The sequence below is a fragment of the Triticum dicoccoides genome, chromosome 6A, assembly GCF_002162155.2.
Source record: "Triticum dicoccoides isolate Atlit2015 ecotype Zavitan chromosome 6A, WEW_v2.0, whole genome shotgun sequence".
Lineage (NCBI taxonomy): Eukaryota > Viridiplantae > Streptophyta > Magnoliopsida > Poales > Poaceae > Triticum > Triticum dicoccoides.
Window position 1 is genome coordinate 534,770,564 of NC_041390.1, and position 15,412 is coordinate 534,785,975.

The window sequence follows — 15,412 nt, forward strand, 5'->3', positions numbered from 1 at the left end:
CCCCTCTCTCTCTCTCTCTCTCTCAAACACACACATATCCATCTTATTGGGTACGGGATCATAATCCATCTATTTCACACGCACACGCGTTAGTGCATAACAATATGGATTATGTGTATTATATTTGCCACCACAACTTATATTTCCTCGAGCCGCGTCGCTACAGAGCCGAGCTCCCGCCCGACCACCTCGCCGGCATCGAAGGGGAATGGATAAGGGTGATAATCTCCTTAAGCACATGGAATCAATTTCCAAACCTACCTTGTTCAGCTTCAGAGAGGCTATGCATTTGTTTTTCATTGGCGGAGACAGAAAGAGAGATCATGGAGAAGAGGAAGAAGCCGTGGATGGAATTATTTTCCACATGGGGAAAGTCCGATGGAGAATAGGAGGAGTCCATGAAGTATGGAGAAAGATATCATGGAGTACTAATGAGGAAGAGACCGTGGAGTAGATTTAGTTTTTTTCCCAGAAGAGATAGAAATTGCTTTAATTAGAGGAGGAAAAAAATTATGCATTAGGATCGTGTGGTGGATTTTTTTTTCCAAATTGTTTGAGTGTGGTTGTGGGAGAGATGTGTACGTGAGACTTCTTTACACGTGCGGAGAGATATACGTGAGAGTTTTTTCCTATTTGGAGAGAGATACGTGAGAGATTGTTTATATTGTTTTCTAAGATTGAATGGGGTTGTGGGAGAGAGATACGTGAGACTTTTTCAACGCACAAGACATTGAGGAATTTCAGTCGTGAGGGAAATATCTATAAGATTTTTTTTCTTTTGGGGAGAGATTTATGAGAGATCTACACCGTAATAATTTGGTCCCACCTGATCAACGACTCCTAATTACTGATTAACCTGGGAATTGTAGGGAGTCTTTAATTAGTATATATATATATATATATAGAGAGAGAGAGAGAGGTATGGATAGATATATAGATATATAGATAGATAGATAGATGAGTTCAAACGGAGCATAAAAATCGGTTGCTAAATGAATTCCAGTTTGTTGAACATTACTTATGAGAACCTAGGCTTTCGCCCGGAGACAACCACCAAACACCAATGTGAGGGGAAAGATGCCGACACACCTCGACGACGCCTCCAAGGAGTGGAACGGCACCCACATGCGTCGTCGCCACCAGCACAGACCTAAGCTGCACATGACTTTCATCCATAGCACTACACATCTCTAGCTCCGTACATCACAATGGGGGCAACACCGTCCAAGTTGGAACACATTATCACCGCCACAACACCTCTTCATAATGGCTGGAGCACCGTGGTAACCGCACAAGCGAGAGCACAAGCCATCCTCCATCTCCAGTCGCACAAACACACTCAATATAATTTTTCAAATAAAGCATGCCTCATCTTCAGTCGCACAAACACATTTGATATAAAGTTCTTTTATCAAGTTAAGACATCTATATCTTGCAAATAAAGCATGTGCCATTAATATAATTTCTCATAAGTTGATAAAAGGAGAAGCATACACATAGAAAATAATTTGACTATTTGTGTGAAACAAACACAAACACACCCACATGGTAGAAAGGATTTTGTGGATGCCATCATATGAACAGGCAGATCTAAAAGTATTAAATATTCCATGGCAATGCTATGTACTTTTCCGTCTAATCTATTTTGCAATATCATAACACAAGTCATTACAAACAACACTTGCCTTGTCCCCTCAGGTATTCTCAAGGTTTTCGCGTAATGTCAATTGAGCTTTGTTCGACAAAAGTACTATTGAACTGGCTAAGAACTTATATTTTATCTAAGTGCTACTGCGATCTATACATCAAAGCATAATCAGCCTACAGATATTCCTACATCAAAAAAATTATTTCTTCTTTGAGATACTCACTCGGTCCCATAATATAGGATTTGGTGCTGCTTGCAAGATGCCCTCTTGCGCCGATTTCACTTGCTGCATGTTGTGTACGTGCAGTACCACATCATTGTCAAGGAAAGCACGCTGCCATTGGCAGAGCTCCTGCAGGTTAAAAGGAACCTCCTTCTCTTGGTACCAGCAGAACCCACAGGTCAAAGGGCCCACCCCGTTGTTTGGGGTGCTCAAACCTGTAAGCTTGTCAACTGCAAAACCTTCTGATCTGTGAAAAAGGAATGGATAATTTTTCAAGGGTTTTACATTGATAAAACAATAAAGGGAACAGAACACAAATGGAAACGACCCTCATACACACACTCTGATCTGTGTAGACAGTTCTTATGTATATATAAGAGGAATGACATAGGGACAGATTGCCAATGGTTGTCGGAAACAACCTGAACCAAGCATAGAAATATTGTGCATTATATAGATAGATGCGCGGCAGCCTGAACCAAGCTTACAAATATCATGCCTTAAATAGATGAATGCAGTGGAACGCACACATAGTTTAATATTAATATATCCTGCAAGAGATGTGTAATATACATGTTCAGGACTTTAAATTTATGGGTAGAAGTAAACAAATATAATCTGTCCAACGACGACCATCATGTATGTCTTTTATGGGCAAATTATCGCATAATAAATGGATTGGAAGGAGAAAATGAAAAACCCTAGCTCGAATCTGTACCTAAGTGATATATTCTTCTCAGGCTTCTCAACTACGGCACTTCTGTGCACATAAATAATTGCAGATCCATCAACAACAAAATTAATTTCACATTAGTCAGAATCAGTTCAGATCTCACCTAATACAAACACATGCCCTCTTCATGAGACCCTGAACCTGCCCTTAGAGTTCAAATAAATGTACCATTTGATAGCAGACCAATATTTTGTTTTTGCTTTATACATGACTTGCTCACTGCTCATAGTATCGACGTTGGTGCTAATCCAAACGGCCCCTAAGCCTCATGTGGATACAAAAGGATGACAGGCTTGCTACCGAGAATATACCGATTACAGAAAAAGGATGTCAGGCTTGCTTCTAGTTCTTGAGTTTTTGGTCAGATATCAGCTCATCAACCAAAATTCTTAAATGCAGCCTCAATAACCTCATTTCAGTTCCTTCTTTGTCAACTATTTCATCAATGCAGGCTCAATAACTGTCCAGATCTAAACCCGTTATCAAAATACTCGGGATATTAGCTACCGATGAGCATTCACAAGCGAGATATCTAAAACATTTAATAAATCTCACGAGGTGAACACTTACTTGGAAATACTTTGGAAGAGTGTTGTATTTACAGACCTCTTGAAATGCCAGTAGGGTCATTACATGCCGCAGATGTAGAACATATGCCGGGCATATTGTGCGTAAGCCACCAAAGACTTAAAGTCTCGGGAATAAGTAGGTGGTCGCGTCCAACATTGTGATTGATCATTAAAATAGTATTCCAACTAAAAATATTTGATTCTTAGGTGGTCGTGTCCAACATTGTGATCTCCTTTTATTCATTTTGATGACAAGTATTTTCGGACGAAGGTCATTTCATCAAACACCTGAAAGGTATAGTTTAATTAGTATCAGTACATAGTGATTATTGCTACCATGAATTTATATATATATATATATATATATAGAGAGAGAGAGAGAGGGAGGGATCATAGTATGCATCGTCCTTCGCTTATCTAGTGCGAGGAACTACAGATAGAAAGGAGAAATATGCTTGGCACTGATGGATATAGAATGCAGTGCATCATAACCAAATATGGACAAAGCAGCGATGGCTGTAAAAGCAACCACGTGATGAAAATTTGCAAATGGAAACATGGAACAAAAACAGTAAGAGTTTCCATCTCATGTACAGTAGTAAAGGAACCCTGAAAATGGCTGTAAAAGCAATCACGTGACTGATAACATACTCCCTGTCGTAAAGGAACCCTGACATATAAAGTTGTACTATTTCATCAGATACCTTATTAGCGCAGTAGTACGTCTTTCTAGATGCCTAGACCCTGCGACCGATAACATACTCCCTGTCGTTGCAGAAGAATGAAAACTGCACAGGCAAGGCAAGCAGTGACGGCAAAACTTATATAGTTTGTAATGCTTTCCAGAAATATTGCCAGGGATATCATGCAGATAGTGGCAAAGCAGTACTGCGGCGGGCATTCTAGAATGAAACAAAGCGACCAATTTTTTTAATCCTAAGCTATAGTATAGTATCTTGTATGTCTAAACACTGAATAACTGAACCAAATTTCATTGCAATCAGTATCACAAATCTACATCTCTCGTCAACAATCCAAAAACAGTACAATAATTGATATAATTTTGAAAAGTTCAGACACTGTTGCTCTTGAATTGTAAGGCTATGTCTGAATCAACTTTGAAAGACTACACACACAAAATTCTTCAGTTATGCAGTCGCTCAACTAAAAAACTAACTAAGAAGGCTTCATGCATACCTCGGGATCTCTTCTCCAGGCCTGGTACCGCATCGTCGGCAATGTGTGTTCCATCATGTGTAGGCCGGGCCGCCGTCCTTCTCTTCGACGACCCTCCCTGCATCAAGTCCATGTGCTCACTGAAATTGTTGCTCCGGCGCCACAGAAGCCGCCTTTGCTCTACACGATTTACAATCAAATCAGGCGACCACAACACGCACACACAGGCTGCACCCTCTGCCTGTAGCCGCCGGCTCGCGTGCACCCTCAAGCACAAACCTGCATGCACCTCTGCCGACTGGCCTCTGACGCATACGCTCTGCAATACACTGAGTTTGAGGGGATGATTACATAATTCTGAAAAGGTTCAAGAATTGTATATCTTTTAAAAGCATAAACAACATAATTCAGAATCTACTGGTGCAAAACTTACACATTCACAACTTTCCCTTTAGTAGTTTTTTAAATGCATAAAGAACATCATATTTCTCATGGGCGGCCTGCTGGTTGCACAAATACTCCAGGAGAACCATAGCTGATTAGTTTCACTTCTTTATAGATTTCCATTTTGCGCTAGTCCACCAAGTCCTCCACCAATATCCGCGACAACCCCGTGGCACGGTAAGTGAAGGATACATCACAAATACTCTGAAAAAGGATGAAAAATAAACATAATTGTCAAATGAAGATATTATTATGTAAATGCAACAGCCGGAGAGGCTTACGTTCAAGCTGAAAGAGCCATGATCCCACAGGTCCTAATCCGTCCCTTCGTGTAAATAACAATGGAATTGATACAGTGCTTTAATATAGCATTTGACAAACAATAAGCAAGAAGAGGATTGATGCTTCATTCTCTAATACATGTCTTTAGTTCCTGCATACACACTGGACGGATTTAATTCAGATGAAGATAAGGAAAAACGGGTGCACCCTTTCTATGCACATGGCATATCCATTAGAGAATTAGTGGCAGTGGTTAACCTAAAGAGTCTGGAATTACAGTACACAAAAAGAGAACAGGGAAATGTGTAGACATCATATCATACAGCTAGAATGCTAAACGTTGCTCCTAACTGAACTGAACTAAGATGGCAGCCAAATCTGAACTTGAACTCAACTAAATGGCTACTTGAGCTAATATAATTGGTCCAAAAAGGTCATTTTAAAACTGTATCGGAGATAACCATGGAAATAATTTATAGAACATAAAAAAGAAAAAGAAAATTTAGCTTCTCGTAACCGTACAAGTGGCAGGAATATACAAACAGAATTATCTTTGGGTGCCCAAAACAACTTCACTTCAATTACTCACTATACAATTTGGTTCTGTAAAATGGTAGATCGGAAGTTTCTTTCTGGTTGATACAATAACTATGCATGAGGTGCTAGCTCCAGTAAAGTAGTATATGTTAGTTCTACCAGATTGCAATAATATCGGATAAGCCTCCAAATAGGTGCATGTTGACAAGAAAATATGACTGGTATACTAAGTATTCACTATAACATGCATGCTTTCTTAATGGTAATATTTGTTGATTTCCATATTCTGCAAATACGAACGACTGATGCTTTCCCACCACGAATACATTTTTTACTACCCCACACTAAAGTATTGGAGTACTATGCAACCCCACACCGAAGTATTGGAGTAGTACTGACAACAACACACTAACAATAGCACCGTACCTACAGAGTCTCTCGAGGTCTTTCTTTAACTCAGGAGCGTACTTCAGACCTGACATATCGAACCTGAACCTGAAAACAACGATTGTCGGTTTAATAGATAGTGCATATGCACAACCAAGTGATAGTTTAACTGGACATCAAAATCCCGTTGTCCACAGGCGTAATTTAAACCCTGCCGGGCATGAAGATCATGGCACACACCATTCTAAGAAAACTAAGAAATTTTATTTGTCGTGGATGTGGTGGTGAGAACACAAAACAGCAGGGGCACACCAAGCAGACGTGCACAGCAGCAGCAACCAGCAACATCCACACATGCACATTAGCAAGCAAGTATTGAGATCTGCCAAGGCCGTATGGGGCAAGATAAGCGATACATGGGGCAAGATAAGCGATACATGCTTGACCATACGTGCAGTAGGGAATATGTCGAGGGCGCGGCGGCGTACCTGTCTTTTTAGCATGGCCGCGGGTGGAGACGGAGGCTGGTAGCGGCTCCCCAGGAAGAAGACCTTCTTCCGCCACAATGCCATCACCGCACACGGGCACCAGCATCCTCACGACGGCACCCATCCTCGACGACCCCTCTTGCTCTTCATTCCGCCATCATGGTGGTGGTGTCCGTGGAGGGCATCCGGTGGCGGGTAGCAGCAGGGAAGCGGCGGCGGGTGAGAACCCTAGCTGGATGAGGGGAAGAAATTGGGAGGGGCGTGGCCAGGGAAGGAACAAGATGGAGGCGATCTCGTACCTCGGCGGCGGCGGAGGCGATGGAGGGGATCGAGGGGAGCGGCCACCATGTAGAAAGACAGCGGTGTTTCTCCTTGGCGCTCGTTCAGTGGGGAAGCACTGGCTGCGACGGCTACGAGGCATGGATGGCTGGCGGCGTGACGGCTACAGCCGGCGTCGGCGTTCGTGGTTGGGACTGCAATGGCGTGGGCGAACAAGGAGAGGCGTGAGTAGGTTTCGGTCTCAGATGGGGATGGAAAGGAGAGATGCGTACATGGTGAGGGGGCGAGATACCGGCGGCGGCGTATGGAACCCTAGCTCGTCTCGTTCCTCGGCGCCGGTGGCTCGTCTCGTTCCTCGCGGCGACGACTTGTCTCGGATCGGCGGCATTTCAGAGCGCGAGGGCGACGGCGAAGGTATGGATGCGAGGGCGAGGGCAACGGTGACCTGGAGGCGGCGGCTCCTCTCGTTCCCCGGCGGCGGCGGCTCCTCTCGGGGCTGGGGCGTCCTTTGAGAGATGAAGCAGATCGAGATCTGATGAGCCTGGTTGACTGTTTTCTTACGTGCGGCCTGAGATACGAAAGAAAACCATATAAAAAACGACGAAAAAAATCTAAAAAGGTTAACCTACGAAAAAAACCCGGACAAAAGTGGTGGGACAAAATTAACCGACGAAGACTACCAACTGCTTCATTAGAAGTAGAGATGTAGTTTGCCAGTGATGGATCTGATCGCTTTGGTTTTTTTTTCTTTTTTCCTTGCCTACTTTACTATTTGCTGACTTAATTTTTAAGTGCATGCATTGACGTTGGTTTTGTGCATTTTATTTATACAGAGACCAGTGTGTATGTTTATTGTATTTATATTCTCTTGATGCTCCATCTTAAATAAATAAATCGATCTTTTATCGAAACAAAGAAAAATAGGGAGCGCTACTTCAAAGTCCGAGATTCTCTCCACAAAAGAGGAAAGTCCAATATTCTAGAGCCCCAAAATGCCGGTCAAATTAGAATAGTACTGGTCAGGGAGCCGCCAACCCCAGGAAGCAGAACCCGGCTCAGCCGTTCATCTCGGCTCCGGTGTCCGGTCCGACCACCCGTCGCCTTCGGCCGCCGCGCCGGTCACCCAGACCGTCGGGCGCCTCCTCTCGCACCGCGCACCATATAGCCTCCGCTCTCCCTCTCCGTCGACCGCCGACCGCCCGTCTCGTCTCGAGCAGAAAAGAGACCGCCGACCACCCAGCGGGCCAGCATCCGGACGACGAGCCGCCGCGATGGGCGTCCCGTCAATCGACTGGGAGGCGGAGAGCCACCCCGCCTACGCCGACTTCGCGGCCCTCCCCTTATTCGCCACCTTCTTCCTCGCCGCCCGCTTCCTCCTCGACCGCTTCGCATTCGAGGTTGTGACACTCCAGACAGTTTCCCCCCGCCCCGCTCAGTTTCGAATAATTTCCTTTGTCGTTTGCCCTCACGATCCAACAACTAGGTGATGCTCGAGTCATTTTGTTACTAGTAGTACAAATGGTAGTTTCTAAAGGGAATGGGGTGCCGACGGTGAGTTCTCGTGGTAATTATTTGCTATAAATCTATCTATGATCATCTGCTAGCGTGGTCATGATTAACTGGTGTTTTTAAACGAAGAAATGCTGTCATGACAGTGAAAATGTTAATGACTGGGTTTTATCATTTTGGTAAAATAATCCGAGTTGAAATGGGGGTTTGTAATTAAGGGGATGCATCAGTTTCTGCATGCACACATTCCTGCACCTGGCCACTTAATTGTGCAAACAAACCTGAACACTATTACCTGCGAGTTGGCATCTTCCTCTATGAGTTACTCCATTTTCAGGAAAAAATGTGGGCTCGTCATAGTAGACGAAACTCATGAGCTAACTATCACCTGTATTTTGTGTATAGAGGCTAGCAAGGCGTCTGATTTTTGGGAAGTGGGATGCGAGGCTTGGCTCCGAGACAGATGCAGAGAGGATGAAGATCAGAAAGTTTAAGGAATCCGCCTGGAAAGGCGTTTATTTCCTTTCCGCGGAATTTCTGGCATTAGCTGTGACGTACAACGAGCCATGGTTCACCAACACAATGAATTTCTGGGTTGGACCAGGAGACCAGATTTGGCCAGATCAAACAATGAAGTAATATAAACTTCAGTTTCCCCATGTTTATTAGAATGTTCTTTTTTGGTACCAAATTATTAATAAATTCATTCCTTTCTCCAGGTTTAAACTAAAGGGGTTTTACATGTATGCTGCTGGTTTTTACATGTACTCAATAATTGCCCTTCTCTTTTGGGAAACAAGGCGTTCAGACTTTGGCCTTTCAATGACTCATCACATAGCATCTGTATTTCTCATTGTAATGTCGTACATATTCAGGTGATTAGGCTTTTAACTATCTGAATATTTGTCAAGCTGGTTTATGTTAATTCAAGTTTAGTGCCTTCTTATACATTGCAATCATTACTTGCACACTATTTAGCTAATCTGATTCTTGTCATGATTCAAGTGGTGAGAATTATACTTGCTAGGGTGCAATAGCAAATGAATGTGCATGTCAGTGTTTGGCTATTTGGGCAGTTGTGCACGCATGTAAACCTGTGCATCTTCCAATGAATGTGGAAGGTAGATCCCTGCTGGTCTGTAACATATAGATGACAAAATGCAGACTCCACAATACAAACTGTGTATACATTTGGTTATTCTTTCTATAGTGTTCACATATAACTGCATGCCTGCATATATCATATATTGTTAATCCATATTTGCGTTGCTTTTTGTATTAGTAAGATTTGCATGTACTAGCTTTCTGTTACATTTCCTCCATACTCTCAATTCATATATAGCTGCATATATCATGCAACTCTGTTTGTCGGATTGTCATCTTATAGTTATACCCAGCTGATTGTCATCTCCTGGTAGAGAACATAAACATCAAGCATTTGTCTGCCTTTTTTTTATGCTTCTTTGTTACTAGCAGTTTTTTTAATAATACTAGCAGTTGTTGGAACGCCTGCACATGTTTTTCTTTGGTACTCTGAGCTGAGTAGTTTTCTTAACAGGTTTGCACGAGTGGGTTCAGTTGTGCTTGCCGTTCATGATGCAAGTGATGTGTTCCTGGAGGTTGGAAAAATTTCTAAGTACAGTGGACGCCAGTTGCTTGCTGATGTATCATTTCTTCTTTTCGTCATTTCTTGGGTGATCCTTCGCCTGATATATTTTCCATTCTGGATTCTCTGGAGCACTAGGTACATACCAGTAACTCTGTTCTTACATGGGGTTCTATACTTTAGGTAACTCTAGAATGTCGCTAAAACTTGTGCATTTCTTCTGTAAATTTCAGCTATGAAATTGTTCATATTTTGAACAAGGAGAGACATAAATTTTATGGGCCGATATACTACTATGTGTTCAACTGTCTTCTGTTCTCCCTCCTTGTTCTACACATATATTGGTTTGTCTTAATGAAGCGAATGCTCGTGAAGCAAATTCAGTCTAAAGGGCATGTTGGGGATGACATTAGATCTGGTAGGTTTCTCTTTCCGAGTTAAATTTGGTTAATATATTACCTGTCACTTCAGTCTCAGCCTTGTATATACTTGTATTTATGGTCATTTATTATCCATCAGTCTAAGTCACATAATATATGGCTCAGATTTGCTTATGTGTTGTGATGTTTACTGTTTTCCTCCTTTGCTTAGATTCGGAATCTGACGAGGAACATGATGATTGATTATTTTCAAGAACATAACACGAGGATTGATTGAACCGTGTAGATTCTGGAGGTCAAGAGGAGCATGATGATTAGTTGATCTGTTTCTGTATTAACCGTTTCATCATTGCATATAAAGCTGATATATTACCATGCTGTGCCATGTCCCTGAATCATTGTTCTGTTCTGCTAGTCCTTCTCTGTGAATTTCCCAAATAGATGTCACGCGAGCATTTTACATTTATGCATACTTAGGTCAAACTGAATAGTATCACACAGATACAATACTTCATGGAAAGTATGAGCTGTGTATATATCTGCCTCTACCCCCTTCAAACTTTCAAATCTTTGCAAGGTTTCTAATCAAATTGGTCAACATACAACGCCAATTTGTTTTTGCTCAACATAGCGTGACAGCATATTGAAATTTATGTGCCTTTCTCAAAGAAAGAATTCATGATCACTTTTACTTGACATAGCAAGGGAGTGTAGTGCAACTACGCCCCTTTCTCAGAGAAGGATTTAATAATCCATACTGCACTAGCCAAGAAATCTCATTCTGGTGCCTTTGCATGTTTCGAAACTGATGTCGTAAACCGTTATCGAAATTGTGTGTGAACCTGCACATATCATTAGCCCATAGTAGTAATTATTCTCCCAGAAGTGCGTAACCATGGTTTATTGTTATGTGTGTCTGTTAATGTTAAGCCATGATGTTTCTTATTTAATGTCCTCGCAGATCACTGATATTGGACCTATGTGGTTCAAAATATGTTATGTTATTAATAACTACTATGCTCCATGTTGTTTACCCAAGGCAAAGCAGAGTTGTTCATCTTGACATGTAAAAATGCTACTAACAGTAGAAGTCCCAACCTTTGTTGCTACTCTTGATAATCGCGTGAAATACTTGAATTGTTGTTAGATGTTTTCTCTTATGTCACACTTCACATTTACGTTGGACCACACAATGATTTGTCTTCATATGGTCTCAGAGCAAACTTAAATGATTTACAAGAGATTTTGGACACTTGCACAATGCATTGAACCATATGATTACGGTGTCCATCATTCCATGTGTCTGTCAACACATTTTTTGTTATCTCATTACATCAGAACCATGGAACAGTATTATAGCTACTAGTATCTGGTAGGGCTGGTGGTGACAGCATGTGGTCCTCCTCATGCTCTATATCTGATCTTTTAGCGAATCGACCCTTGATCCGTGGTCGTGCTTCTGCATAAGCTTTCCTTGTTGCATACCTTATGGTTTTCTGAAACTTCCTTGTCTGCTTCTTCTCCTTGTACCTGAGGACCCTGGCCTCTCTGTCCATGGAGCTGAAGTGCACTGGCATCTGAAGTGAATGGCCTGAGAGCTCCATGGCTTCACTGCCAGTCAGGATGTTGCTGTTTGAGATATCTGGTCTGGTGTTGTCTGGTATTATACCCACCTCCATTGATGAGAAAGATATCTGAGATAGAATTGCCAAATAGTCACTGAAATACTTCAATAATATGAGAAGTGCTGGTTTTGAACACCCTGCAATAAGATGAAACTGAGACCTTGACCCCCCAAACTATAAAACCTGCACTTATATGTCGGTAGATGAGTTTGAGATCTTAAGTAACTAACAGCAGTTCAAAGTCCATTGACTACCATCCAGAGTTGTAACCGCCTACTAGGAGGATTGTAACTATTTAACAGCAGTTCAAAGTCTAGTTCAAAGAAACGCAAGCTCTTTTGCGTTTTCTCGAAAAACAGCAGTTCAAAGTCTAGTTGCAGAGGAACAAGCTGCCTAAGTTCTCTCGGAGTTATTTCTACATTTATATTTTTTGTGACTTCTGCATTATTTTAGGTCTGAGGGAATAAAGAGCAATCAAACATTCTGTTGGACAGCTCCTTTTTGGATACAGTATGTGGGAAAAGAACTTGCGGAAAATATCAAGCTAAAAAGCCTGACCTAGAAGATCGAAAAAAAGCAGAGAAGAGATAAAAGAGGAAGGAGAAAATAGGCAAATAATCTGCATCTTGTATCCTAAGTGAGATGTGACAATAATTAATTCAATCAATCTGTTTGATATATTATTTTAACACAGAAATGGACTAACCTGAGCTGCCTTGAAGTGGTACGAACTCAAAACATAAATAGATCGCCGAATGATAATTTAAGCAAAGTAATAGATCAACTCACGTCATTGCTGATGGAAGCTGTGTAGGTACTGGTGATAGCGGTAACGGAGGCAGCCTGCCCTGCTCCTCTAGTTCCATAATCGCTCTCTTGCTGCTCACTTGCCATGACGACTTGTGGAGGTACTACACACTCACACCCTTGCTTCTCGATGTACCTGTTCTGCACATGCTGTTCTTGCATTCTGTATTGTTCTTCTGGTCTTGGGTCACAAGTGATGTTGTTGTAATACATATTGTATCCGACAAGGTTGTAGTATCGATCTATCTTGTTGGCACAATTGTTGTCATCAGAATTTCTTCTGAGGCGCCAAGAGTCCACTTCCTCTCCCTCTTCCTTATCGCCATGGGCAGTGACAGAAGCTTCTGCCTCCGCGAAGCCAGAGGCAGCTGGAATGGCAACAGCTGGGAGTGGCAGCACAGGCACTCGTTGGTGCCTCTGAGCAATTGGGTTGGCAGAGTGCACCTGTGCATCACAGGCGGTACATAGTGCTGCTGCATCTGCATGGCATGCCAGCACCGCTGGTGCACTCTCACAGGTTTCGCAGACATGCACACGCTCATGGCGTGATGCCACACGGTTAGCAGAATGAACCTGTGTGTCACAAGATGCACAGAGATATGCAGCATCAGCACAGCAGTATACTGCGCTTGGTGCTGCATGGCATCCATCGCATGGCCTGGCCCATGGAAAACTTATCCTTCCAGCTTCGTTCTCCAAAAGGTTGCTGTTGAAATTGCAATTCATGAACATATAAATCTTGCAACTTGTAGGTGGAGGGGTCTTACCGAAGACTCTGGCTAGTCTCTAGTGTGTCCTATTCAGGAGAATACATATCTTCTCATGTTCCTCTTCTCCCGCGGCCTTTGATCCTTTTCTTGAACTTACTTGGGAGTGAGCAGAAGCAGTCAGTGTTGGAATTTCAGTGAGGAGTACTAATAGGAGGGTGGCAGTGGAATCCAGTGAGTGACAGGTGGTGTCATTTGTGGGGGCGATGAATGCCGCTGTGCATCTTGTGGTTGCACGCGGATGTTGCTGCTACGCTGCTTGTCTCGATGCCAATTCTCAAATACTACATCATTTTTTGTCAATTATTCGTTGGAATTTGGCACAGGTAGAGAATAAAAGGGTAACAACTTTCACGTAATTTGGAATCATCTAATTGAGCAGGAGTCAAAACATTTGAGAGACCCAGTTTGGAGACTTACTAATGTATAAGGGGTTACACTTTATGTTGTATTTTAGCTAGTTTCCATTTTAGGGATGAATGTGTATTCATCTTTTCCTAATGAATTCGTAATTATAGGCACACTAAGAATTTTCTGAAGCAAATCGTACAGATTTTGTATAAAAGGAACTGCCTGTTTCTTGAACTAGATTACTGGAATAAACCCAAAGATAGGAGAATTAGAAGGCATTGTGGTATAACAAAAGCAGGCAAAGGGTGGGAGATGCTCCTTGCTCTCTTTGTGCACATCTTTTGCAAAAGGGGTCTCTGGATTCCAAAGTCTGAGGTTTTGTGCCATTCGTTCGTACTCCCCTTAGCTGTTCTACCTTTTGGAACCTCATCAAGAGGCAGGAAGCGGAAGATACACGAGAAAAGTTTTAAAGCACCCTGCCATGTCACTAGATAGTTTCAGTGGGACCGTATAGATCTGCAAATATCTAAGGTGATGTTCAGCCTAGGAAGTGCATTTACTGGCATCTTCTGCATTTTCTTCGCTGCAGTTATTCATATGGTTTGGTTTGTTAAATCTCTAACCTATCTCTTCCATGACTCGACTATCTGTGACTGGAAGTTCAGTTAATTAGCTGTTAGCTTGCGTTATTGCAGGCTAGTCTTGAAATGACTTGTTCTTATGGATCCAAGTCTTGAAATAACTTCGCTGAAAGACTTGAGCTTAATTTACAGACAAACTTAGAGCTTGTTGTTAGAAAAAAGGCTTGAGCTTAAGCATGTTACCGATGATTCATAGTTTGATGTTGGGTGGTTAGTACAGTTGAAATTTACCAAATATACTCCTGTTGATTGTGGTTAGAAAAAAGGCTTGAGCTTAAGCATGTTACCGATGATTTATAGTTTGATGTTGGGTGGTTAGTACAGTTGAAATTTACCAAATATACTCCTGTTGATTGTGGACGGCTAATACTGTGTTACTATTTTGAGATAGGATGGCCAAGGTGGGTACTGTTGCATGGTGGCTTCATAATCTGAGTACATAATCATCTTGGCTGCTGCATAATAAGTTCAGAAGTCTTAGCCGACTTGCTTCATATATGAACATAGTGAATACTATAAATAATTGAGCAAATCTTGTCCATCAGATCTTTTGAAACAGACTCAAGCCTGTCAACAAACTTATACTGGATGTATTGGAGTACAGAATATATTCAGTTCCAGAAAAGCTTACAGGACTATACTATCTTAATTTCTATACAAGCTATGCTCATCATAGACAGTAGCACTCTGATAATCTTTCCCTACATGTAGTTCCTATGCATACAGCTAATAGAAAACAGTAACCGTTTTTCTAAGTGGCATAACTATGGACTACATATATGTTACCATGATTGTGCCTGCGTGCTGTTGTGGTAATTCTGTTCTCTGTTTGCAATTTAGTGTGGAAAGATTATTACCAAGCTCTATTGTTTCATATAAATGTGATGTGATGAACACTCTACTGAGAGCCTTTTTCTCTACAATTGGTTCGTTGGATTGGAAATTTGGAATAGGATTACG

At 42.0% G+C, this 15,412-nt stretch overlaps 2 protein-coding genes and 1 long non-coding RNA gene across 18 annotated transcripts; 1 reads left to right on the forward strand and 2 right to left on the reverse strand.

The window, feature by feature from the left end:
• Nucleotides 1–1,577: 1,577 nt before the first annotated feature.
• LOC119317734 lies at nucleotides 1,578–7,311 on the reverse strand. 16 transcript variants are annotated; one of them, XR_005153727.1, is made up of 9 exons: nucleotides 7,039–7,311; nucleotides 6,787–6,960; nucleotides 6,488–6,719; nucleotides 6,039–6,107; nucleotides 5,075–5,226; nucleotides 4,783–4,997; nucleotides 4,371–4,678; nucleotides 3,175–3,461; nucleotides 1,578–3,074 (listed from the first exon to the last, which is right to left on the reverse strand). It is a non-coding gene; the product is annotated as an uncharacterized LOC119317734 (long non-coding RNA). The 16 variants fall into 16 exon arrangements; XR_005153731.1 differs by having other exon boundaries at nucleotides 1,578–2,118; nucleotides 2,708–3,074; nucleotides 6,488–6,960; XR_005153730.1 differs by having other exon boundaries at nucleotides 1,578–2,118; nucleotides 2,590–3,074; nucleotides 6,488–6,960.
• A 468-nt stretch (nucleotides 7,312–7,779) lies between these two features.
• On the forward strand, nucleotides 7,780–10,797 carry LOC119317735 (ASC1-like protein 2). Its single transcript, XM_037592231.1, has 6 exons — nucleotides 7,780–8,163; nucleotides 8,681–8,910; nucleotides 8,995–9,150; nucleotides 9,834–10,019; nucleotides 10,115–10,299; nucleotides 10,473–10,797. The coding sequence occupies exons 1-6, from the start codon at nucleotides 8,038–8,040 to the stop codon at nucleotides 10,502–10,504; spliced, it is 915 nt and encodes a 304-aa protein (XP_037448128.1). The 5' UTR covers nucleotides 7,780–8,037; the 3' UTR covers nucleotides 10,505–10,797.
• A 632-nt stretch (nucleotides 10,798–11,429) lies between these two features.
• LOC119319569 (zinc finger protein HD1-like) lies at nucleotides 11,430–13,555 on the reverse strand. The gene is made up of 2 exons (XM_037594028.1): nucleotides 12,676–13,555; nucleotides 11,430–11,955 (listed from the first exon to the last, which is right to left on the reverse strand). Exons 1-2 carry the CDS (start codon nucleotides 13,423–13,425, stop codon nucleotides 11,596–11,598), a joined length of 1,110 nt encoding a protein of 369 aa, XP_037449925.1. The 5' UTR covers nucleotides 13,426–13,555; the 3' UTR covers nucleotides 11,430–11,595.
• Between the last annotated feature and the right edge of the window lie 1,857 nt (nucleotides 13,556–15,412).

Bases quoted from the DNA above. Each gene is read 5' to 3' on its own strand.
- LOC119317735 (XM_037592231.1), top strand. From the start codon at position 8,038: ATGGGCGTCCCGTCAATCGACTGGGAGGCGGAGAGCCACCCCGCCTAC. The intron at 8,164-8,680 runs GTTGTGACACTC...TTTTGTGTATAG, and splicing joins TCGACCGCTTCGCATTCGAG to AGGCTAGCAAGGCGTCTGAT. The intron at 10,020-10,114 runs GTACATACCAGT...TGTAAATTTCAG, and splicing joins TGGATTCTCTGGAGCACTAG to CTATGAAATTGTTCATATTT.
- LOC119319569 (XM_037594028.1), bottom strand. From the start codon at position 13,425: ATGTTCATGAATTGCAATTTCAACAGCAACCTTTTGGAGAACGAAGCT. The intron at 11,956-12,675 runs GTGAGTTGATCT...ATTCTATCTCAG, and splicing joins CAGCTTCCATCAGCAATGAC to ATATCTTTCTCATCAATGGA.